General features: G+C 37.2%; 2 protein-coding genes across 4 annotated transcripts in view; one reads left to right on the plus strand and one right to left on the minus strand.

The window, feature by feature from the left end:
* LOC117317078 lies at positions 1 to 18,245 on the plus strand. 2 transcript variants are annotated; one of them, XR_004530092.1, is made up of 5 exons: positions 1 to 131; positions 7,945 to 8,462; positions 9,255 to 9,466; positions 9,890 to 10,806; positions 18,231 to 18,245. XR_004530092.1 is itself a non-coding variant. In XM_033871869.1 (4 exons), exons 2-4 carry the CDS (start codon positions 7,949 to 7,951, stop codon positions 10,142 to 10,144), a joined length of 981 nt encoding a protein of 326 aa, XP_033727760.1. In that variant the 5' UTR covers positions 1 to 131; positions 7,945 to 7,948; the 3' UTR covers positions 10,145 to 11,037. The 2 variants fall into 2 exon arrangements, 1 of the variants encoding a protein (XP_033727760.1); XM_033871869.1 differs by lacking the exon at positions 18,231 to 18,245 and having other exon boundaries at positions 9,890 to 11,037.
* LOC117317062 overlaps positions 15,566 to 27,312 on the minus strand; it is a 19,491-nt gene continuing 7,744 nt past the window's right edge. For both annotated transcript variants that reach the window (XM_033871851.1, XM_033871858.1), the window contains 5 exons: positions 26,978 to 27,055; positions 21,138 to 21,251; positions 19,307 to 19,528; positions 17,825 to 17,925; positions 15,566 to 17,607 (listed from right to left, as the gene is read on the minus strand). In XM_033871851.1, coding sequence (XP_033727742.1) covers positions 17,515 to 17,607; positions 17,825 to 17,925; positions 19,307 to 19,528; positions 21,138 to 21,251; positions 26,978 to 27,055 — 608 coding nt within the window. In that variant the 3' untranslated portion in view covers positions 15,566 to 17,514. The remainder of the gene's footprint in view (positions 17,608 to 17,824; positions 17,926 to 19,306; positions 19,529 to 21,137; positions 21,252 to 26,977; positions 27,056 to 27,312) is intronic.

The raw sequence follows: 27,312 nt of genomic DNA on the forward strand, positions 1-27,312 counted from the left end.
GGAATTAAATTCTAAATCACGCATGCGCGCTGTGTTACGCTGCCGTATGATATTAAGATCGACCCCAGGGTATTACTAGAGTAAGCGTTCGTGGAGTTTTCCACATAACTTGTTTGATTCGCCTGAATCAGGTAAGTTGTCATTTTATTTTAGATATTGGGCAATGATGAATTATGATTTGTTATTGAGCATACTTGGGCAGGCATATACAGGGTTTAACTTAAAATTCTAGATAGCATATCTATATAAGTTGTCATCAGCGTCCCGTCTCGTTACGATAGAGTAGCTATTAGTTTACGTTTCAATAACTGTTTTGAAACAAGCATAACTTGTCTACATGTATATGGTTGTTTTTCTGTGTGTTACTAGGGATATAACTATCCACTATTAGTTTTCTGGTGTTACATATATACTTTATATTTTCTACACAAAACATATGAAGTCTACGTCACTCTAACCTCTAGATCTCATACAACACTCGATATGATCTATATTCCCACGTTTGATGATTTACAATGAAATATGCCATTCATGTCTAACCACATACGAATTAGGATCATATTATCACCATCACACTTCAACAGAGATAGCCGAGTTATAAAGGTATAGACCTCGATACAGATCACCGATCGCTGATCATGATAGATAACTATTTGTATTATTCATAACATGGACGCGCTATCACTATTTGATTTAAACAAATTTTATTTACAAATATAGAAATTGGATCAGACACAAGTTTAAAAACTGATGATCCGTCTTCTCCCGTAAAACATAAGTGATGTAATATCTATATGACCGCATTTTTTAAAGAAAAGACAATGATGATGAAAATTAGCCTACCTTTATGATAAAATTTACATATGATATCGTATCTTATGCTGTCATTGTACCCGTATTCTGTATAAAATGTATGTATATATACATTACGTTGTATAACTAGAATGAGATTCAGTTTATACGAGGGCTGATTGATATGTTGTGATCCTCATATTGAAGTATTTGAATGTTGCCGGACATATTTAATTATTTTTCAACATTACACCCCCCCCCCCCCCCCCCCCCCCCCCCCCCCCCCCCCCAACCTTTCCAGCTGATGGAACTGTCATTACCTTTCATCCATAGTGACAATCTTCCTCAAAAAGGTTAAAAATTAGCATGCGATAATGTGGCCTGGTGTGCGTCTGATTGACTGTCAGAAGTCTTGGTACCCATCGGGCCGAAAGCTTTCTCATTGCAAGATGCTCGGTCAGAATGGAATGTATTCTTGTGAATGCCAACTCTACTGGCTCTATATCTTTCTGTGACTCGTCTGCCAGTCATATCAACATCATGAGCTTTATTGACCATTTCTGGGGTTGTAACATTGACAGGCCTTCCAGGACGGGATTCATCCTCAAGGCTCTGTCGGCCGCGCTTAAATTCATAAGAGGGCATCTTTCCCTAGTTTTACTCTAACCAAATGAGACCAGTCCTTAGGTACACGGTCCTGTATAGTCAGAGAATAGTAGGACTTAAAAAAAACATCCTTGAGTACCTCCTTCGATACGATGGTCACAACATATCAATCAACCCTCGTAACATAGGGAATATAAGTTATGTACATGTGTTCAGTTGTAACATGTTATAACAGAAATAACCAGTATTATTATACTATATTAGTAAGCATTATGATAACTTGTTGATACAGTAGACGACATACCCCGTGCTACACACGGAAACTCTCTACACAAGAAGCACCCCACCATGCATTTTATAGTAAAATATGGCTAACCTCAAACTAATTGCAAAAGAATTCATTTTTGGGTTTCTATCATCAGTAACATGTCTTGCTTATTATTTAAAAAGTTATTTTTTCACTTTTTTTTCTGTAATACGGATGTAATCTACCGCGTCACCATATAGTTACACAATGGTAAAAATGAATGTCTAGTTTGATTCAAATTATATTTGTTAAAACGTCTAATACAAATAAAGAACACTTTTCATGATTAGAGAGTGCTATAACTAACAACGCAATAACTGTTGTTCTGGGAAGTTGTACAAGGTAGAAGTATTGTTTTAAATTACCTAATCAGTTACATAACATGACTGCCAAGGACAGACAGATCAATACATCCTCGTACTGAAGGCTTTCGTCTCCACCTCTAGCCCCGTAACAAACCCTACATGACGAGTCACGTTTACCAGGTCCACGTGTATGTTTTCCTTGCTAGTTAGTGAGGTTGAAATGTCCTTTTTTGTATTATTTACGAGTGTTGTATAAATCGTAGAGTGCCCGTTAGTTATTGTATTTGGTCTGCTCCAGTCCAGTAATTTAACGCTATGATCTTTACAAGTCCCGTGTATGTCTTTACCTATCTGTTCAGGTTATGATTGATTTACTGTATTTATTTTCATTATTACCATATATTAGATTTCCGGTATATCTATGTAACCTTTGTCGGTGTCATTTATAACGATTCCAGAGGCGGACGGGGACCGAAAAGTGATGAGGGCTTTCACATTGTGATGGAAATTCGTATATCAATCAATTCTATCATGAGTTGGAGAATCAAGTTGAGGTCAAATCTGTCCATTTGTTTTCTATGCGGAGCTTTGTTAATGACGCGAGCTTAGTAAATAAGTAGCTAGGAATGTCTGTGTGTATGGACACCGTGATATATACACCTATAAGGTATATTGATTGACGTCGTATTAACAAAACTTACGTGTTAACCATGTAGGACATTGTCAGCATGGAGGTTAAAAGAAAGAGAATTCGATCTACTTCTCCAGATTTGATTTTGTTGAAATCTGCTGTGCGGGAATCTATAACAAGGATTGAGATTTCTTTATCACAAATAAATGTGGAAATATAACGACTTTCTTCTCTCACTCCAATAGAATTCCATTTCATTGTCTGGTATATCTTAGACATGGTAGTCAGATAATGGGTACATGTACATGAATGCTGTTTTTAGATGGCGACATCGGAAGTTACTTTGTATGGTGTAGATCTATAATGATTAATAGATGGTGACGTTAATAAATATTGGGATAGATATATATCGGTTTAAAGATGGTGACGTTTATAGTAATTGGGGTAGATTGGTATCGTTTAAAGATGGTGACGTTTATAGTTATTGGGGTAGATTGGTATCGGTTTATAGATAGTGACGTTTATAGTAATTGGGGTAGATTAATATCGGTTTATAGATAGTGACGTTTATAGTAATTGGGGTAGATTGGTATCGGTTTATAGATAGTGACGTTTATAGTTATTGGGGTAGATTGGTATCGGTTTATAAATAGTACGTTTATAGTAATTGGGGTAGATTAATATCGGTTTATAGATAGTGACGTTTATAGTAATTGGGGTAGATTGGTATCGGTTTATAGATAGTACGTTTGTAGTTAATGGGATAGATTGGTATCGGTTTATAGATAGTGACGTTTATAGTTATTGGGGTAGATTAATATCGGTTTATAGATGGTGACGTTTGTAGTTAATTGGGTAGATTGGTATCGACTTATAGATAGTGACGTTTATAGTAATTGGGGTAGATTGGTATCGGTTTATAGATGGTGACGTTTATAGTTAATGGGGTAGATTGGTATCGGTTTATAGATGGTGACGTTTATAGTTAATGGGGAAGATTGATATCGGTTTATAGATGGTGACGTTTATATATTGATATCGGTTTATAGATGGTGACGTTTGTAGTTAATGGGGTAGATTGGTATCGGTTTATAGATGGTAACGTTAACAGGATAGGTCTGACACTGACAGTAAGGGTTAGTACAATGGTGTGGGTAGGTCTGGAATGGTTAGTACGACAGTGTGGGTAGGTCTGGAGTTGTTAGTACGACAGTGTGGGTAGGTCTGGAGTTGTTAGTACGACAGTGTGGGTAGGTCTGGAGTTGTTAGTACGACAGTATGGGTAGGTCTGGAGTTGTTAGTACGACAGTGTGGGTAGGTCTGGAGTTGTTAGTACGACAGTATGGGTAGGTCTGGAGTTGTTAGTACGACAGTGTGGGTAGATCTGGAGTTGTTAGTATGACAGTGTGGGTAGGTCTGGAGTTGTAAGTATGACAGTGTGGGTAGGTCTGGAGTTGTTAGTACGACAGTGTGGGTAAGTCTGGAGTTGTTAGTACGACAGTGTGGGTAGGTTTGGAGTTGTTAGTACGACAGTGTGGGTAGGTCTGGAGTTGCTAGTACGACAGTGTGGGTAGGTCTGGAGTTGTTAGTACGACAGTGTGGGTAGGTCTGGAGTTGTTAGTACGACAGTGTGGGTAGGTCTGGAGTTGTTAGTACGACAGTATGGGTAGGTCTGGAGTTGTTAGTACGACAGTGTGGGTAGGCCTGGAGTTGTTAGTATGACAGTGTGGGTAGGTCTGGATTTGTTAGTATGACAGTGTGGGTAGGTCTGGAGTTGTAAGTATGACAGTGTGGGTAGGTCTGGAGTTGTTAGTATGACAGTGTGGGTAGGTCTGGAGTTGTAGGTATGACAGTGTGGGTAGGTCTGGAGTTGTAGGTACGACAGTGTGGGTAGGTCTGGAGTTGTTAGTATGACAGTGTGGGTAGGTCTGGAGTTGTTAGTATGACAGTGTGTGTAGGTCTGGAGTTGTAGATACGACAGTGTGGGTAGGTCTGGAGTTGTTAGTATGACAGTGTGGGTAGGTCTGGAGTTGTTAGTACGACAGTGTGGGTAGGTCTGGAGTTGTTAGTATGACAGTGTGGGTAGGTCTGGAGTTGTTAGTACGACAGTGTGGGTAGGTCTGGAGTTGTTAGTACGACAGTGTGGGTAGGTCTGGAGTTGTTAGTACGACAGTGTGGGTAGATCTGGAGTTGTTAGTATGACAGTGTGGGTAGGTCTGGAGTTGTTAGTACGACAGTGTGGGTAGGTCTGGAGTTGTAGGTACGACAGTGTGGGTAGGTCTGGAGTTGTTAATATGACAGTGTGGGTAGGTCTGGAGTTGTAGGTATGATAGTGCGGGTAGATCTGGAATTGTTAGGACGACAGTGTGGGTAGGTCTGGAGTTGTTAGTACGACAGTGTGGGTAGGTCTGGAGTTGTTAGTACGACAGTGTGGGTAGGTCTGCAGTTGTAGGTACGACAGTGTGGGTAGGTCTGGAGTTGTTAGTACGACAGTATGGGTAGGTCTGGAGTTGTTAGTACGACAGTGTGGGTAGGTCTGGAGTTGTTAGTACGACAGTATGGGTAGGTCTGGAGTTGTAGGTACGACAGTGTGGGTAGGTCTGGAGTTGTTAGTACGACAGTATGGGTATGTCTGGAGTTGTTAGTACGACAGTATGGCTAGGTCTGGAGTTGTTAGTACGACAGTGTGGGTAGGTCTGGAGTTGTTAGTACGACAGTGTGGGTAAGTCTGGAGTTGTTAGTACGACAGTGTGGGTAGGTCTGGAGTTGTAGGTACGACAGTGTGGGTAGGTCTGGAGTTGTTAGTACGACAGTATGTGTAGGTCTGGAGTTGTTAGTACGACAGTATGTGTAGGTCTGGAGTTGTTAGTACGATAGTGTGGGTAGGTATAACTAATAGCTGACGAGTAACGAGACTGGTAAGGTCAATAAAACACCGGAATCCACCGTTTCCACATCATCTTCACGAAGACAAATATTGATCTTGAAATTGGCACCTGTTTTTAGATCTGCTAATACCTTCCCCAGTTATAAACACAAGAATTTTCTTTCATAATATTTGCTCTACAAATCCTTTCCAACATGATCAAATAAAGTATATATATATACTCATATCAGTTGTTGTTTAAACTGTGTGCGTTTTCGTCTCTACATTAAGGTTTTATTGGAACGCTTCAGGTCCGCGTGGGTTATTGATAGAGAAATGATAGCATTGATTACCTGTAATCGATTTCTCTGGTCCGAGGTCAAGTCAAAGTCTGCCAGCGGATATATCAAGTTTTAGATGTCCTGCTTAATTGAAACACCATTGATTATCAATGATTTTACTATTTACGGTTGTATTAGTAACTACAACGTATGGATTAAAGCGAAATTCAAACCTTATATAATGTATATCAAAATCGGGACTACATACAACAGTTATACATGTATATCAAAATCTGGACTACATACAACAGTTATTTATCACAATCGGGACGACATACAACAGTTATATATCAAAATCGGGACTACATAAAACAGTTACATATCAAAATCTGGACTACATACAACAGTTATATATCACAATCGGGACTACATACAACAGTTATATATCACAATCGAGACTACATACAACAGTTATATATCAAAATCGGGACTACATACAACAGTTATATATCAAAATCGGGACTACATACAACAGTTATATATCACAATCGAGACTACATACAACAGTTATATATCAAAATCGGGACCATACATACAACAGTTGTATATCAAAATCGGGACTACATACAACAGTTATATATCACAATCGGGACTACATACAACAGTTATATATCAAAATCTGGACTACATACAACAGTTACATATCAAAATCGGGACTACATACAACAGTTATATATCACAATCGGGACTACAAACAACAGTTACATATCACAATCGGGACTACATACAACAGTTACATATCACAATCGGGACTACATACAACAGTTATATATCAAAATCGGGACTACATACAACAGTTATATATCACAATCGAGACTACATACAACAGATATATATCACAATCGAGACTACATACAACAGTTATATATCAAAATCGGGACTACATACAACAGTTATATATCACAATCGGGACTACATACAACAGTTATATATCACAATCGGGACTACATACAACAGATATATATCTCAATCGGGACTACAAACAACAGTTATATATCACAATCGGGACTACATACAACAGTTATATATCACAATCGGGACTACAAACAACAGTTATATATCAAAATCGGAACTACATGCAACAGTTATATAGCAAAATCGGGACGACATACAAAAGTTATATATCAAAATCGGGACTACACACAACAGTTATATATCATAATCGGGACTACATACGACAGTTATATATCACAATCAGGACTACATACAACAGTTATATATCAAAATCGGGAATACATACAACAGTTATATATCACAATCGGGCCTGGTGTGGTGGCGCTGTATTTATGTTCTTGGCGCTTTTTCAATATTGCTCCTTCGCTCCTTCGCTCCTTCGACCTAAACGCGAAGGAGCGAAAACATGATAGCGAAGTAGCGAAAATATGATCGCAAAGTTCCATCGCTCATTCCTTCGCGTTTAGGGCGAAGGAGCGACGGAGCAATATTGGAATTATTGGCCCTAATAGATTGGTTTGGTTTGGTTTATTTTGTTTAACGTCCTATTAACAGCTAAGGTCATTTAAGGACGGCCTCCCGTGCGTGCGACATGCATGCGTGTGATGAGTGCGTATGTGTGTTTTGGGAGGCTGCGGTATGTTTGTGTAAAGTCTCCTTGTAATAGGCCGGATCTTTTGCCGATTTAGAGTGCTACCTCACTGAAGCATACTGCCGAAGACACCCAGCAGCACACCCCACCCGGTCACATTATACTGACAACGGGCGAACCAGTCGTCCCACTCCTTATTTGCTGAGCGCTAAGCAGGAGCAGCAACTACCATTTTTAAAGACTCTGGTATGTCTCGGCCAGGGGACAGAACCCAGAGCCTTCCTCACAGGGGCGAACGCTCAACTAAAGGCCAAAAGTGAGGCATTGTCAAGGGAGACATTAGGAAGAAGAAAGTTGTTAAGAGAGAAGAGAAAAGATAAGATCCCAAGTTTAGTCGCCTCTTACGATCATGCAATGGGGGCAGCAGGTACAATTCTTACGCCCTACCTGCAGGGCAGGGCCCTAATAGAACACCATACAAACATTCCGCATGTGAAGATGTCTTATTTTGACAATATATCTATGTAATACCTATCTATATCTGTTTCAGAGCCATGTCGAAGGTGTATGTCGTACTTGGAGTGGACAGTGCTGTTGGTGCAGCAGTAGCTTTTCATCTCGTTAAACGAGCGACCGTGAAAGGCGTTCCTCTTGGCAATCCAAGAGGGAAAGGGGAGGTTGACCCTCCCCCTGGCGTGGAAATTATTCGGTGCGGGCCTCAGGATGTCAAAACTATGGAACAAATCCTGAAAGGATGTGATGGATGTTTTGTATTCACGTTATCAGATTTTCGGAACGACCGTAGTTTCATGGTAAACGAAGCGGAATACGGGCGAACAATAGCGACCGCATGTAAGAATGCGAATGTACCTCACACAATCTACTGCACAGAGCCACACACTGGCGATATTCAGGGTATAGGCGCTCGTCACATGGTCGCTAAGGCTGAGACCGAGCAGTGTCTCCGTGTACACAACATCCCCCTCACCTTACTGATCCTACCCCGCAGATACGAGGACATCGTCGACTACATGGCACCAGAGAAGGTCGGCAATGAATTCGTGTTCGGTAAGGCAAATCAAATAATCTGTTGCTCGAACAGTGCTGTAAAATGATATAATCGATTGTCTTATGTATCTTGGGTATCGATAAACCTTAAAGGCTTGTTACACCAACCGAGTCTTTGTTCCACTTTTTCTCGTCTCTTCGATCATGACAGCTGTATTTTCATCATTTTTTACCATATGTGGCGTCCGTCGTAGGTATGGGGTCATTTTTCTTGTTATTATGAATGAAGACATGAAGGGTTATGATATTCATCTTATGATATAGGGTTATGATATTAATCTGATGATATAGGGTTAGGATATTAATCTGATGATATAGGGTTAGGATATTAATCTTATGATATAGGGTTAGGATATTAATCTTATGATATAGGGTTAGGATATTAATCTTATGATATAGGGTTAGGATATTAATCTTATGATATAGGGTTATGATATTAATCTTATGATATAGGGTTAGGATATTAATCTTATGATATAGGGTTAGGATATTAATCTCGATTTCTGATTCAGTTGCAAAACGGTATGTCGCTTTTACCCCCTTTAATGGTCATACGAGTCAAATGTGTTAGAATCAAAAGGCGCAGACCAAATGATATTTCACACATGCTATAAGCTGAAAAAATGGAGTATGCACTTAGTGTAATAAATGACACAATTTCACTGTCGCATTGTGCTATTAAATACATTCATCAACCGAGAGACAGAAAATGAAACGTTTGGTTCGTCCACCACCAGATTATCGTACCATCCATGTAGACTAGTACTAGTCATATATGGTTCAATATTTCAGAACTTCCGATGGACACCGAGATCCCTCTGAACATGATTAGTGCACGTGATTTGGGGCCGATAGTGGAGAAAATCTTCAACAATAGGGGAACTTACACGGACAGACGGACGAACCCAGGTCCTATCAGTGTGTGTGGGAGCAAGGTGTCTCGGCAGACCTTCGCTCAGTGTCTCTCCTATAACCTGAGTCCCCTCAAGTTCTTTGACAAACCGGCAAGTAGCATATTATCTAAACTTTTGTTATGTTAGGACATATCTAACATATTCAATATACTTATAATACTACATTATCGAGTTCTGACATAAAACATAACATCGAACGCTTTAGACAATTGATATATACAGAGCTAAGAATTTTAAATGACGAGTTGAAGTTTGTTTAACGTCATTGATCATTAATTGTTTATAACTGTTTATTTCACGAGAGATGACAGGTGCGTCACAGGGGATGTCCTTCCGATTTATCTTCGCTTACCCAAGTTGTCAGAAAAGTCAGATGTTCGTGTCAGTATTGGATATTAACAAGGCCACACCTTTATGTCAGAGTCTCTATCTTAAAAATGACGCATAGATGATTTCTACACAAGTTTCATCACATTTGAATTATGTCTAATCTTTGAATATATTTAATTCCAGTTGACCCACAATAAATACCGTGAATCGTCCTTCACGTATCCCTGGAGGGATGACTACGCAAATATGTTTCTCTTCCTGATGCGCACGCGTTGGGACCATATGTACAGCGACAAAAAGACACGTGAACTCAACCCTGAAACAATGTACTTCGAGGAATGGGTACAAACAAATGCCCAGGCACTTTATACTGCATACACCGAGGTGAAACCCGAGGACAGACTACGCTGGTGGTTCAACAAAATGTACACTAGGTAGTACTGAGTCACCATGGCAACAGGAATAATGAGGACGTCTTGATGCTGGACAGGGAAAGAGTTTCTTTAGATACTGAATACTGTGATATCAACAGGGAGTTAGACAACAAACTGTTTAAAATGAGATATTTACACGAGAAATGTGGAAGGCTAACAGTGATAGTTACACGAAACAAAACCTGGTTTGCTCTTAAATGGCATGAACATTTATAGATAACCCTCATGATTTCACAGCGTACACTGAAGATTAGCATGTCCCTCAAACAGGTGAAATCTTTTGGTTAATTTTCTGGAATTAAAACGGAGAGTACATGTACAACTGGCCTTTCATGCGTACCTACCCTAGACAGTGTTCTAGGAACAGGAACTCCAGTGGTTCTTGTGTTTTGTACCGTTACAACCTTGACCATTTATAACGTCATAGCGTAATTGTGAATTTATACTAATGTGTTCCTTGACGAGCATTGTAAACTCCTTAGTAGTGCCGAGTCTTGGGAGTCGTGTAACTACAGGGCTTCGGAAAAATAAGAGATCTAATGAGTGTGAAATACATTAAAATAGCTTCAAAATAAGTTTTTGCATCAACAGTATATTCCGCTTTATATCACTCATCATTTGGCAAGGAATCGTGTTACATTATGAGAATGTTTTATATAATTAAAAGTGTTTTTCTAACATTTTCTACTGACTTAAAATCCCGTCCTAACTGAAGTTACAATATACATGTAATTAGTTTTAGAGCAGACGGTCAGAAATGTTCTTCCGACGATCAAGATTGATTAAAGCCAAAGTTGTTTTGCCCAGTTTTTGTATTTAAAGACTTATCAAAGACTTTCCGTTTAAGTATTACAGTTTTAATGAACATTTAAAATGAATAAATCTGATAAAAAGATCTGTTTTGCCTTTAAGCTTGTATACTGATGCGTTGTGTGATTTCATTTCACTTCAGAATAAAGGAACTGATCAACAGACTAGGCAAATCAGAGATTTCCTTACACTGGCAAAACAACGAGGGATGATCGATAAGTTAGTGAGCCTCGTATTGAAGGAGGTCCTCGATGATATTTCAGTCCTGCCGTTCTCTATAACTACGTGTATGTAGGGCCGTGTACCCAAGAACTGGTATCATTTGGTTAAGCCCCTGTCACACTTTACCGGATTGGGGCACCGGACGTGAAACGGATAACATTTTTGGATATCCGGTGATGTTCGTCAATATCCGTTTTGTGTCCGTTTTATGTTCGGTTCATTCGTTTCATGTCAGGTGATGTACGGTGCGTTCGGTGATATCCGTTGGAAAGTTTAGTGCATGCACAAAACTTGAAACGGACAGTAACGGATAAGAATATTCGTTGGCTGTCCTGTGCATGTCCGTTTTGTCCTGTATATATCCTGTCATTGTTCGTTTATATGCGGTAGGTGTACGGGGGGCATGCGTTACCCAGTCCGTTGATGGAACTTGAACGCATACGTCACGCATAAACCGGACCTTCAGCGGACATATAACGAACACATAACGGACACATAACGGACAAACACAGGATGCTTGCAGGATTAACACCGGATACGACGAATAGACAAACGGATTGAAAACGGATAACACGCACAGAACGGATGAATACAGAATACCTACAGGATACCTACAGGGGGAGGAACTGACTACCGACAGAAACTGATTAATTATCGCAGGCATATAAAAAGGTTCTTGGAAGCTTCCAAATTAGATTCACAGACAGTTGAATATCATCACACCCTTTATCTTGCTCAGTTTCAGTTTCGGTTTCCTGTGCAACAGCATCAACAGCATCGACAGAGACTTCTTCTGTGTCTTGCGCTTTTGCAGGAACGTTTTTTTTTTTTATTTTTCTACCGCGAGGCATTTTGGCGAGGCAGTCAGCACTGTAACTTTTTGACAACTGATCGCCGGAGAAATGCATATATCTTGTTTTTTTTCTGCACGCGCGCGTTAATGTCCGTTAGGTGTTCGGTTTGTCCGGAATGCATCCTGTACACGTCCTGATTCACCGGTTCATGTTCGTTTGTTGTTCGTTACTCATTCGAAGACACCCGGTTGGTAGTACGGTAGCCGTACGTTACATGTTCGTTATTGGTACGTTTTATCCGTTCCATATTCGGTGCAAGTACGTCGTCAGTTTGGATTTTTCTACCGGACTGACAACTTTGCCACCGTATACCACCGGATAACAAAAATTTCTATCCGTTGATGTCCGGTACACCAATCCGGTCAAGTGTGACAGGGGCTTTAGTTTATATCGACAAGGTAACACTCTAAAATAAACAGGACAAGCAGCTTTTGCAAAATGGACAAAATCGATGAAAGAGCAGTGGTTCAATATTTGCATAAAAAAGTTTAACATCTAAGCATATCCATAATGATATGGTAGCAACACTAGGGAAAGATGTCCCTTCATATGCTACAGTGAAAAGGTGGGTGGTGGAATTTAAGCGCGGCTGACAGAGCCTTGAGGATGACCCCCGTCATGGAAGGCCTGTCAATGTTGCAACCCCAGAAATGGTCAATACAGTTCATGATATTATTATGACTGACAGACGGGTCACAGAAAGATATATAGCCAGTAGAGTTGGCATTTCATAAGAAAGAGTGCATTTCTTGCAATTATAAAGCTTTCGGTCCGATGGGTACCAAGACTTCTGACAATTGATCAGAAGCACACCAGGCGCACATTATCGTGTGCTAATCTGAGCCTTTGTGAGGAAGATCCTGCCAACTTTCTTCATAGATTTATCACTATAGATGAAACATGGGTCCATCATTTTACCCCAGAGGTCATACAACAATCGAAACAATGGGAGCACCCTGGCTCTCCCCTGCCAAAGAAGGCAAAGACTGTTCCATCAGCTGGAAAGGTTATGGCCTCGGTTTTCTGGGATGCAGATGGTAATATTCTGCTAAATGAACAAACAATAAATGCCACATATTATGCTTCACTTCTGAGGCAGTTACGGGTAAATATTACACTTAAGTGCCGCGCAAAAGCTCGCCAAAGGTGTGTTATTCCATCAGGACAATGCTCCTGTTGATAAGTCTGTCATTGCCATGGCTGCCATTCACGCCATCCGCCTTATTCACCTGATATCGCGCCATCACACTTTCATCTATTTCCAACACTGAACACAGCTATTCCAGGTACCCACTTCCAGTCCGATGATAACGTCATACATGCAGTGGATGACTTTCTGAACAGCCAAGATAAGGAGTTCTATAAAAGTGGCACTGAGGCCTTTAAACACCACTGGCAAAAGTGTATAGATATGTCCGGCAATATTCAAATCCTTCAATATGTGGCTCAAAACATATCAATCAGCCCTGGTATCTGGTATAAATTGACGTATGTAGATTGATACACAAGATACAGATAGATTTTTAGTTTTAGTTTTAGTTATTTACTTATTATCGAGCTCTTCTATTAGGCTTGAGAGCAGTAACACCATTGGTATTATGTAACTCATTATGAGTTTATGATAATACAACAAAGAAGGGCTACCATCCAGAATAATACCAGTCTGTTATAAATAGCCGGGTCAACTACATATCTAATAAGTATTCTAACAACAATACAAAGGAATTTGCGAACCGAGGAACATCTTAATTTAGAGTAAAAGAAAAGCGAATTTCACTATGTTTATTTACACAGCGTTTCATGAATCCATGCCACCTAAAGGTGGATCTCGATAGTTGGTATTTTAACGTCCTATCAACAGATGTGGTTTTAAGCTTTGGGAGGCTGCGGTATATTCGTGTTTGTCTCCTCGGTAATTCTCTCAGATGGACGACTGCTCCGTTACTTCACGTTGTACCCTTGCGGCCAATGCACGTTACATTTTGTGGCAGCGCACGGATCTGGTATCCTGTATGTTGTCCCCCGGACTGCATGGGAAGCACAATGTTCCTGGAGACATATTGATGACTAGGGGTCTAGTCATGAGGCGGCATCGCTATAATAAGGGGGAAAATGTGCGTGCTGAGGATGTCTGTCAGGTAGAGCCTACGAGAGCTTCTGTGACGATTCTTTGGCACGGACATTTCAGCTGCATAGTTAAACAGCTAGCCTTTGTAGCTGTGCGGTTGAGTGTTGTGTCTGTGTATCACAGTTAGCAACGTCGATCATGGTCAGCTCTTGGATGGGTGACCTCTCCGTGACCAAATTAAAACTAAGAGGTAACAGGTACACGTTGGATGGAGGATAAAATATACGCAGAAAACTAACGCGAGGCTACAAAAGATATTATACTGAAGTGTGTGAGAATCAAGCCCTTCATATACTTCATGCATGCATCGCATATCAATCTTTATTAGGGCAAAATGAATCAAAACAAGCAGACAAATGGTCCTACGCACCAGAGAATATCAGACAACTTGGTCAGTGCAGGTGAATGGGTGTGTGTGTGTACATTATGTGACATACAAGAAACTAGAAATATTTTGCAGTCTACCAGGAAATGTGCATTATTGACTTTTAAAGTTTGTTATCGCTATATCTCAAAGATTAATGGAATATTTTTTTCTTAAATTTAACAAGTATGTTCCCTTTAGTCCCTGGTTGTGCAGATTTCATTTTTGGACTCAGAAAACAACATGGCTGACAGGCAGCCATCTCGGAATTTGACAATTGAAGATTGTTATCATTATTACGCAATAAGTAAGGGAAAAGTAAGGGTAAATTCTGTGACATACAAGAAACTAGAAATATGTTGCAGTATACCAGGAGATGTGCATTATCTCATAATTTTAGCAATTCAGATATGTTTGATAAGTCTAAGACAAACTTGGATGTGAAACTGCAATGAACTAGGGTACCGACAGGTCAGCAAGGGCAATATAACATAGTCATAGAGAAGCCATCTATCTGTCCATATTGCTGTGGTTGATGTTTGATTATGTGACTCTTGTTTCCATCCACCTCATGGGCAGCCATCTCGGATTTTGACAATTGAAGATTGTTATCACTACTTCTCAAAAAGTAAGGGAAGAATTTATCTGAAATTTGAAATGTGTTTCCCTTAGTCACTAGTTTTGCATATTTCATTTGGAGACTGATCGGAAAACAAAATGGCCGACAGGCGGCCATCTTGGATTTTGATAATTGAAGATTTTTTATCACTATTTCTCAGAAAGTTTCAAAGGGATCTTTCTCAAATTCCATATGCAAGTTCCCCTTTGTCCCTAGTTGTACATATTGCATCTTGGGACGGATTCGGAAACAATATGGCTGACATGCGGCCATCTTGGATTTTTACTATTGCAGGTTGCTCAGTCTTTCATTTGACTGATATATAGATCATTCAATGGTGGGTGCCAAGACCCCTCAGGGATCTCTTGTATTTTTATATAAACAAAAAATGTTGTGGATCATTCATAAACAAAATAACATTTTCTCTATAAAGTATAATTTTTTTTATTATCATATAAACAAAAAATATAACAACTCCATATTGGCTTGCTGCCTTCATTGGAAATTATGAACACATTTAACAACATGAAAATTCTTACAGATAAAAAATACAAATCAATGTATTTAAAATAAATGCTGCTGCAGTTGTAACATCAAGTTCTAGTGTAAATTGAATGGAGATATTCACTTTACTATGTACTAAAGAGAGAAGCTTACATATTTTATAAATTGACTTAAACAAATAAGACGGCCCACCGATGATTATCGTTTTTAATTTAAGGCCTTGATAGTACCAGTGTCATTCTTGATATCCTTATTTTACTGAACTATATACTGTATGATTAATAAAATCCCTACATCATTTGTGCTATTCAGAATATGAAATAAAATAGTAAAATAAATTATGAAAAATAAAATAAATCTGAAATATTTATACATTTCAAACAATTTGAAGAAAAGCTCGCAGAGTATAAAATCTTTCTCCTAAGTTTGATATACAGACTAAAATGTATATACTCTTGATGACAATAAATGAAAGTGTCATATGGCAACGAAAATAAAATCTTTTTACTTCAAACAGGAATGCTGTATGCTGTACACATTGTACAAATTGATGTTGAAGTGGTGAGATACACATTGTACAAATTGATGTTGAAGTGGTGAGATACACATTGTACAAATTGATGTCGAAGTGGTGAGATACACATTGTACAAATTGATGTCAAAGTGGTGAGATACACATTGTACAAATTGATGTTGAAGTGGTGAGATACACATTGTACAAATTGATGTTGAAGTGGTGAGATACACATTGTACAAATTGATGTTGAAGTGGTGAGATACACATTGTACAAATTGATGTTGAAGTGGTGAGATACACATTATACAAATTGATGTTGAAGTGGTGAGATACACATTGTACAAATTGATGTTGAAGTGGTGAGATACACATTATACAAATTGATGTTGAAGTGGTGAGATACACATTATACAAATTGATGTTGAAGTGGTGAGATACACATTAAACAAATTGATGTTGAAGTGGTGAGATACACATTATACAAATTGATGTTGAAGTGGTGAGATACACATTGTACAAATTGATGTTGAAGTGGTGAGATACACATTATACAAATTGATGTTGAAGTGGTGAGATACACATTGTACAGATTGATGTTGAAGTGGTGAGATACACATTGTACAAATTGATGTTGAAGTGGTGAGATACACATTGTACAAATTGATGTCAAAGTGGTGAGATACACATTGTACAAATTGATGTTGAAGTGGTGAGATACACATTGTACAAATTGATGTTGAAGTGGTGAGATACACATTATAAAAATTGATGTTGAAGTGGTGAGATACACATTGTACAAATTGATGTTGAAGTGGTGAGATACACATTGTACAAATTGATGTTGAAGTGGTGAGATACACATTGTACAAATTGATGTTGAAGTGGTGAGAAATACATTGTACAAATTGATGTCAAAGTGGTGAGATATACATTGTACAAATTGATGTCAAAGTGGTGAGATACACATTGTACAAATTGATGTTGAAGTGGTGAGATACACATTGTACAGATTGATGTCAAAGTGGTGAGATACACATTATACAAATTGATGTTGAAGTGGTGAGATACACATTGTACAGATTGATGTCAAAGTGGTGAGATACACATTATACAGATTGATGTTGAAGCGGTCAGATACACATTATACAGATTGATGTTGAAGCGGTCAGATACACATTGTACAGATTGATGTCAAAGTGGTGAGATACACATTATACAAATTGATGTTGAAGCGGTCAGATACACATTGTACAAATTGATGTTGAAGTGGTGAGATACACATTGTACAAATTGATGTTGAAGTGGTGAGATACACATTGTACAAATTGATGAACACAGGAGAAGTTGTCCAGATAACTAAGAGTTCAGCTTTTCCAATTCCATGGAAAGTTGTTTGAATTCCTCCATAAAAAGTTCCTCTTCTTCCAATATAATGAGCTGTCTCATCTCCTGTAACATGTAGTAGAATCATACAGTATCCAGTACCTATATAGGTAAACCTGGTCCAACAACATTAATGATGATGGATATATTACTTTACAGTTAAATCTTGTCAAATTAATTTGTATTTAAGGTTGTTAGTGTTTCTACCAGTACCTGGTGCATTACTTGATTCCATTATGAGTAGAATCTTGTTCTATATGGGTGGTTCAGATATGGATCTTACCAGAGCAGTCAGCTGGGATGTGTGAGGTCCAAATCTGTAGAAACATTCCCCACTTGTCAATGTATACATGATGCTATTGGCCACAGGTTTAACGACAATCTCTGTAAGATATGACAAGACGGTAAATATAATTTGCTTTCTTAGAGATGATACCTGGGATACCTTGCTATAAAAACAACTAAGGATCATTGGAAAGTTACAGGTGGAATTCAAAAACGGTCCTTGTAGTTCTTTTGGAGATATAGTGCCAGTAACTTCAACTCTAAAATCCAAGATGTCTTCCTTCAGCCATATTAGTTTTTTTTATCAGACTCAAAATATAACATGCACATCTAGGATCACTGATACTGCATGTGAAATCTGGAAAAGATCTCTGGTATTTTCTCACATAAAGAATGGTTTAAAGGGACATCACGGTAAAAACGTTGTAATTTTCATGGAATGTATGTGTTTTGTTCCTTTCCAGTTATGTTTCTGTGCTGTCGCAATGTTCACAGTCGATCTCTATGTCCAGCTTGACCACTTGATTTAGTTAGGTATCCCCCTCTACATTTAGTGCGGAAATTATTTTTAAATCATCACGTGACTGTTTTGAAATTGAGGCAACACAAACACACGATAGTTTACAAGTCGAAATATTCCATCTGGGTTAGTTGGATAACGATATTATACAGTGGTTAAATAACACGTTCTGTATATATTCCGGCACAAATATTTTTGTGTATATAAGTGTAAACACTGTACATATAGTATAGTAATAGTAGCGATGTACTGGTACAGACTGTATAAATATTACCTAGTTTGTGTAACTACATTGTATTACCGAGTTTGTGTAAATATTACCGAGATTGTCACAACCTACTATCCAGCAATCAAGGAGAATACGAGCAGCATCTGTATTACAGCTGTTTCAATGTTTGAACTGTTCCAATCTATTGTACTGCTTCCCCAGTTTAATTCTAGGATTGTGTTTGACCCATTTTCCCATTATTCTCTTCATTGCGGAAGCTGTTATCGTTTTGAACCGCAGTCGATTCACATTGGAAGCCATTTTTGTTTTCATGTGTTTTAGTTTGTTGTGCGCATGCGTTTATCGTATATGTCACAAAATTTACATATTGAGACTATTGATCAACGAATTGTGATAACCTTTTATAATTAATACTTGATGTTTTTTATGTACATATATCATCAAATTCGAATGGTTATTGTTCATAAGGTTATTTTTTTAAAAGATATACCCAATAATATGAAAAAAATACAAAATAAAATTGGTTTACCGTTATGTCCCTTTAAGGACAGACAGATAATGGACTTAAATGAAGGTGATTTGAACAGTCCACAATCTGATGATGACTAATAAATGTTAAGTTGAATAGTCAACTATTTTTGGCACTATTATTAGGACATATTAACCCATTGGTAGAGCATCATAAACTTAGAGTCCTAAATTTGACTCCTCATATAGATAAGATCAACTACCTGCAACAAAGCGATCTTTGATGAATACAAGGGTGTCTGTGTGCTCGTCAAGTTCCACCACAGGTGTATAAATAACATCAAACATGGAGTGCAGAACACACGGTGTAATTTTGTCAGTCATCATCTGGTCTACACCAATGCGAAACATGTCACGGTCATCTCGATCCAATTCCACACCATGGATGGTACTGCGGATACCAAAGTATATTCTACCTCCTTTTCCTAAGAAAAATTAAAAACAACATTTTTGATACATACAGTCAAACTTCGATGTTTCGAAGTTCAAGGGACTAACAGAAAAACTTCGAAACAGCGGGACTTCGAATTATTCATGGTTGACAATAGATGTTTTCTTGATAATGACCATATCTGTTAACGTTACATGTCATCGGTGTCTTCGTGTCGATCGTCGCCTGTCAGGCTCACATCGAAAAGTTTAGTTAATTTATACCTCAAACACAACAAAATAAAAATACTTTTCATTAATTATACCTAAGCATTTTTTTAATTAAACAAACTATGTATCGGTTACAAAACACTTATATCGCGTTTAACAGATAAAGCAAAAGAAGTACAATGCACACTTACATATGTCGTTAGGTTTTTCTGCTAAAGACACGTGCGTTTATGTTATATATGTGCATATATAAATACGGAATGCCGATCGGTTGGAGAATGCATGATTGAATGACAAATAATCGATTTACTTGGATATTTATGAATAAGTTTGAAACGTGACACTTTGAATATGAGTGAAGACATCGCTAATTGTTTGTGTTTAAAATTGGTCCGCTTGTTTTACAGTTCCGTAAGTTTACTCGCCGACCGCTGATTTCAATGGCGGCGGCGTTTATCAGAGACGACTACCGGAATGTTTTACCGGAGTGATTAAATGTCATGGCTTCTAAATACACCTTTTATCTATCAATTTGGTCTGATTATTAATTAGCCCCATGATCGGGAATGACAACACACGCTAGCGTTATCCCTATTGTCAGTCAGGGCATTTGGGGGAGAGGTGTGAAATCCTGCCGCGGGGGTCACGACAAACACCTGTCCAGTGGTCAGTACAGGTATATTTTTGTTCGAATCATGAGATGTCAATTACCTATAACATCATAGCTAACGGGCCATGAAAAAAGTTCGATACACTGAAAACTTCGATTTGTAAAAATTCGAATCATGCATAGGTTCGTTAGTAGCGTTATATAGTAATTAAAGTCTGGACCAAGCAAAAAGTTCGATACAGCGAGAAATTTGAATCAACGAAGTTCGAATCATCGAGGTTTGACTGTATTATGTTATTAACATACATTAACATACGGTACCAGGCCCCACACTTCTATGGGCTAAATTTATATTGGGCTCTCAATAGATTAAAATCTAAACAGATAATGGCTAGCAGCTTCTGAAACTCAGGGCTTAATCTGCTCTAGACAAAAACATTTTCTGTATAACTCCTAATTAAGTAAAAAAGAAAAGGCGCAGTAACATTGTGGACAGATCATACCACAACCAAACAGATTATTTTCATCTTACTTTGTTGTCTATAGAATAGGCAAGAGAAAGAGAGCTACACTGGCCAACAATTTTATAAAATAGACTTGGCAAATAAACGGAAGGGAGTGTTAATATGAAGGAATCAAAAGCCTCATTCGAGGTTATCTGTTTTTGTTCCAGTCAGTAATAGTTCTTTGGAAGAAGGAAAATTTTCTAATCTTCGTCTCGCCTGCTGGAATTAAGTAATAATTTCAATGAGAAAATCAAGCATATGATTTGTGGTGAATATAATCATTAGTGTAATGGCTTCTGTTCTGACAAAGGGACATACCACTGTTGAGGAGGCTGCATACATGCTTGGTTATAACAGCAGAAGACACCTTCAAGATGGATTTATTGGGCCTTAGCTCATGTGTTGTATCATTCTCAAACTCCACCTCAGAACCTAAAGTATAAACAAATACATAATACAACCACCTGATGGTCTGTAAACATTAAATGTCACGACAATACCATGATGAATGTGGTCAACTCTGTTGATAGTCAGACCAGTACATGGTAAATCACGAAGTCACCAGGCCATCTGCCAAAGTCTGATAGTAAATTCTATAACTTTTAATTTGAATTCTGTCGTGTATCTATAAAAAGTTTTTAAAGGAGATTTGACACTTTCATATCGTTTCCGTTTAAGTTTTACATTTAAAATTGTATTGGTCAGTGCAGAGCAGTCGTTCAGAGCAGTGTTCACTACTTACAATTGTTACGATCAACTTAACCTGTGCAGTAGTACCTGTATACACATACGAAGTACCTCACCAGGTATACAATACACATACGAAGTACACCTATACTCACCAGGTATACAATACACATACGAAGTACACCTATACTCACCAGGTATACAATACACATACGAAGTACACCTATACTCACCAGGTATACAATCGACATATAACCTGCAGCCAAACTGTCAGTGTGGGCTATCTGGAATTTATTTTACAAAAGCATCAAAAATGCCTTAATTTCCACGGACTATACCCCGGAGCGGGTAATACACAGGAAATTACGGTAAGTCAAGTTTTTTGTTTATTTGAGAATTTCTGTTATTTCAATTTTCACCAATAAACAAACAACAAAAGCTTGCAAAGCCAGGCTATCTACAATAAAAAATTTCATTACATGTATATATATAAATATACAACAACATAATAAACTTTGATAAAACTACAGAATCAAAGTACTGAAAGTACTGTAGGAGGCGTTAGTCAGATGTAAAAGGAGATATTTGAAATAAAGCAAGAATACAAATTAAACTGATATCAACATGACTAAACATTTCCACTTAAGTGTGTCAAACCAACCGGACATAATGGTTTTCACAGTCCTGATGAATGTAATGGTTTAGACTGTTCCGATATACATAATGGTTTTAACCATCTTAAAGTTTCAAACCTACTTCTAAAAGTAGTTAAACATTTCTTATTTCAATCAAACCTTTACTTAAGAAGTCAAACATTTTAAATTTTTTCAAATCGACTTCTACTTAGGTACATGTCATTAACATTCATACTTTAAACCATCTTTTATATTTAAGTAGTTCAAAATTTGCATTTATGTGTTTAAAACAAACTTATATTTTACAGGCCTGGGTATTAGAAATGTCGAAACAATATGATATGCATTTCGATATGTTATAACAATACACGATATGTATTGAAAATACAGGGAGTGTCTGCTACTTTTTTTGTTGAAAGTGTGCAATGTCTTTCAATATCTTGTAAACAAAATTGTTTATTCCTTTCTATTTTGATCTTAGAATAATATCAAAATTAGATTGACGGCTTTTAAAAGTTATTACACTTTTTTTTCAACAAAGACCTCATTTGTTAAGGACAATTATTTTAAAATTAGATATCAATTCCATCTATTTTAATAGATCCAATGTCAATATTAACAATAAACTGTGATTTGTGATTTGTTGCTTTTTAATTTACCACCAAGATGTAGATAATAGCCTAGTAGCTATAGGTACTGTATATAAATATACAGCGTTTTACATGCAAAATATTGAAGAAAACTTTCATATTTGATATCAATTCAATATGATTGTATAAGTCCCTTGGGGTGGGGAAAGAACCCTGGGCCTATTTTTACATCAGGATTGTGTTCATCTCTTGGTCAATTTGGCTTAATTGACATAAATAACTTCTTCTCTGAAACTAAGCAATCGATATAGCTCATACTTGACTGGTAGCATCATTTTGGGTAGGGATTCAAAATTGTAAAAATGGTGGGGTTGACCCCTGGGGGGCAGGGTCAAAAGGGGTCAATTGGTTTCTCTGAAACTAAGTTATGGATATAACTCACATTGGTGTGGTAGCAATCCCTATGGGGTTGTACCCAAAGTCAATTTCATTTCATGGATTAATTGCACAATTTGGTATAAAACCTACATTTGTATGGTAGCATGGTTATGGGGTGGGTATTCAAAATTGTACGAATGTTGGGGTTAACCTCCCGGGGGCTGAAGGATGGGACCAAAATAGGTCAATTTCGCTAAATTGACATTTTTAGAATAACAATAAACCAATGTACATGTACTCATATAAAATGCTTATGATATATTGACATAGAAATACCAGCGACAAATTAACTTAAGCATCATTCTTGTTTCATATCTCATAAAACCAGGTGAGCGATACAGGCCCTCTGGGCCTCTTGTTTTATCTGTGAAACCATTCAGATCCCAACTCCATAATCTTGCTGGACACCCCTTTTGAGCCAACAATTGAATTGCAATTTATGGATAATTTTTAATTTTGGCAAGAAAACATTCTTTAAAGGGCATGTCTGCATCATTTTTAATAATTTACCCTTGAAACTTCGCACACACCTTCATAAGAGCCGGTTCTTTAAAATGTGAATGAAGGTCATGGTCAGAGAGATAAACTCAATATTTGTAGCCAGTCACACATGTTACATGTATCTGTTTGCCAAATATCCAGCCTTTATGTGTATGTGCAGTTTTGGGTCATTTTTTCATTTTGGTAGGAATTTCTTTTTAAAAGTGCCATATCTGCGTCATTTTGATTATTTGACCTTGATACATTGCACACACCTTTAGAAGAGCCGATTCTTTAAAATGTGACCCAAATTAATAATTTTGAAAGAACTTTGAATTTTTTTCATCATTTGACCCCCGTGACCTTGAATGAAGGTCAAGGTCAAATATAAGTATAACATTTGTAGCCAGCCATACCTTACCGATGCGCCAAACATCAAGCCTTCATGTGTATATAGATAAAAGAGCAGAAACCTTTATTCTGCAATTTTGGATTATTATTTAATTTTGGCTGGAGAAAATAGCTTTATGATTCTTTTCCAAGTGCCATATCTTTCTGCCTTATTTTTATCTGATGACAATAAAATATGCACATTCTGTTTCAGTGGACTATGTTCTTTCATATGAAATGAAAAAAATAATCAATTTGAGATTTTTATTTTTGACATTCGAACCCATAACAAGTCGTTGGCCTTGACATTCTCTGACAATATGTCATTGAGAAAAGTTTGCCCTAACCACGTGCTAACCAATTTCCAAATAAAATGAAACAAATTATGCTAAAATATGTGTGATGAGTTTCCTATATAAACTATAGTAAAATGTATCCTCTCCCCAGGGAGAATGCGACACATAGGGGGCCATGAAATTAACAATTTTGATAAAACAGCTGAAGAACCTTTTGTACACCATTCTGCGATATCTTGGTCTTAAGAAGAAGACCGACGCATGACGACAGATCAAATTATAATGGTGTATATTATGAGCTGAATGTCAAAGGATTGTAAACTCTGTACAAATTGTATTATATCATCAGGCAGTCAGCCTAAATGTATGTTTCATATCTACCATATTAGAAGTTTGAGGTTTTGTACGATATATATATATACTTAATTTGTACACATACATTAAATGAGTTAGCTGCTTTCATAAATTAAGATGTTTTTTCTAGAGTTTACTAGGCCGGATGAAATATGATCATGAGCAATCAGTATGGTCAATATGTGATTTGATAAAATGCCTCTCGTAGGTCAACCACTCATGATCACTCAACTTCTTTTTGTAGGAGTCAATATTATATGTACGAGAATTAAACTCTCGCGATGTCTGTTGCACATAAGTACAAAGAAATACATTATCACTTAAGCCGAAAAAAATCACACTTAAGTAGCAATAACACATAATAGTCGAAAACCCAATATATGTTATCAGTGATAAGAAACAGTACTTATAAGCATTTTTGGCAATTTATCCTGAAACAGCTATAGCCTTCCATATTTGACATCCCACAGATTGTTGCTTGTATATATATATAGTTTTAAAGGTCAACATTGGAAAAAACCTAAATGGTTATACATGAATTCATAATAAATAGAATTATTGACAAACAAGTTTCATTTATTTTCACACTTTCTGGAGACCAATAAGGAGATTGATGATTATTTTAAGGGATATGTTCGCGACATGAAAATCAAACATTTTTAATTAAATTTCAAAAGCAAATATAGATTTATTTTGAAAGTTATGAGGAATATTGATATTTGAGAAAGTCTTATATTATATGGATTTGATATCGATTGCCAATAGATATACATGTATTTATCATTTTACATGAAAACAACAAAAAGTTATATTACATGAAAACAACAAAAAGTTGTACTAATAGGTTAAAATGCAATTGGTATACATTTTGTTAATCTACAATTACTTTGTATTGTTTAAATATTCTATGTAATACAAACATTTCACAGCTTGGTGCATACAAATGTATATATATATTACATGAAAACATTTGAAAAGGTTGAATCGTGAGCTGAATAATATATAAATAAGACAAGCTGGTTCAATAATAATTTAGCATTTTCATATATATTACGAGCGCGAGTAGCTACTGCAGTAAACCTTATCACAGAAATCCAGATTTTGTATATTGTCTCTGTCGGGGAAGGTACAGCACAAATGACCACCACGACAGATATGTGCCAGTTTTCTTAGTTTTAAAAAATAAACGATCGAATTCCATCACGCCATCACGTAGGTCTACCGATTCATGGATTTGAAACACAGGGACTTCGATCAGTTATCGCAGTAATCCGAAGGGTTCTGGGGTTGATATCGCCTTAAAGCTGATTAAAGTTTGCATATAGTATATAGCAAGATCGTCAGAAAATTTGGACTATAATCGCAGTAGATATTGTGATTTTGTGGTCTGGCCAGGCTTGAACAACTTACCGTAAACAGTTTCGTCCTAAATAAACAAACACTTATTTCAGTGAGTCAACAAACAGATTTAAACTTTGTAAGCAACTTGCCTTTAATTCATGTTGATAGATATTAATTTCTAGCGGCAAACATCATTTTGATGCTTCGTGTGAAGCCCGTGTCCACGTGCTTCCATTTTGACAGAGTGCTCGCTCACGTAAACAGACGGAACACGTGATCGCTAAACAAACTACCAAGTTGTAAACAAAAGAAATGTTGTTAGCCAAAACCTGGAGGGTATTATGAAAATCAGGAATTTGTTTGCGCTTGGTTGTTATGCCATCCTTATTTCTAGTAGTTAAACAAGTGTCCTCTGTAAGGTAACGTCAGAATCTCGCAGTTATCTCCCTTCAAACAGTATTTTCAATATAGATTTGCAAAAATCGATGCAGGTGTAGATATTTACAAGACATTATTCTTATTGTTTATTCAAAATAATTCCTGAAATGTTCAAAACATCATCAGCATAGTTAATACATTTCTGTGCACATCTACTTTGATTGACGACTACAATGACGTGCCTCATACTTGGAACTAATTATAAGCGAATCATTACCCCTAGTTACAGAAATTACCACCAGAGGTCTCAAATTCCGGGCTTCCGCCGAAGAGAAATTTATACTGAATATACCTTTTTTCATGTAAAAGCACTTTATTTGTAGTCTTGATAGTTTTCATAAATGTATATATAGTTCAACTACATCATATATGTACCGAAAGAAACTACAAAATGAACTGTGAAAGGAAATATAACGAAAATGAAAGTGAGAGATTGTGACGTCACAACTCGTAGGTGATTGTAATATGGCAGGCGTAAACGCCTCCATAAAAATGACTAATAAAGTTACCTAAAATGAAAGATTTGTCCGTTGTTTGTCCATAGTAATGAGTGGCATCACAAGTTGTTACAGGCCTGGAGATGTCTTCTGTAATAAACCAACATTGTGCTTATAAACGTTTTAATACTTCACAATCAAAAACAAAACAGATTCTAGTCCCTAATACAAATACCCTAACACTGAGCTTACAAATGTACAGTTTCTATTCTGTCAATGTTTGATTACAAGTTCAAAATGTTATTCATTTGAGGAAAATACTTGCTTTCAGTAGTAATAAATTTTTTATACTAACATCAACTAAAAACACCACTAAAACACCAGCTAAATCCATTAGTAAAACACCA

This window comes from Pecten maximus, chromosome 2 (assembly GCF_902652985.1).
Source record: "Pecten maximus chromosome 2, xPecMax1.1, whole genome shotgun sequence".
Classification (NCBI taxonomy): Eukaryota; Metazoa; Mollusca; class Bivalvia; order Pectinida; family Pectinidae; genus Pecten; species Pecten maximus.

What these genes read in the sequence shown, in the direction of transcription:
- LOC117317078 (XM_033871869.1), top strand. Translation starts at nt 7,949, where the DNA reads ATGTCGAAGGTGTATGTCGTACTTGGAGTGGACAGTGCTGTTGGTGCA. An exon ending in CGGCAATGAATTCGTGTTCG is followed by an intron (nt 8,463 to 9,254) that starts GTAAGGCAAATC and finishes TCAATATTTCAG; the next exon opens with AACTTCCGATGGACACCGAG. An exon ending in TCAAGTTCTTTGACAAACCG is followed by an intron (nt 9,467 to 9,889) that starts GCAAGTAGCATA and finishes ATTTAATTCCAG; the next exon opens with TTGACCCACAATAAATACCG.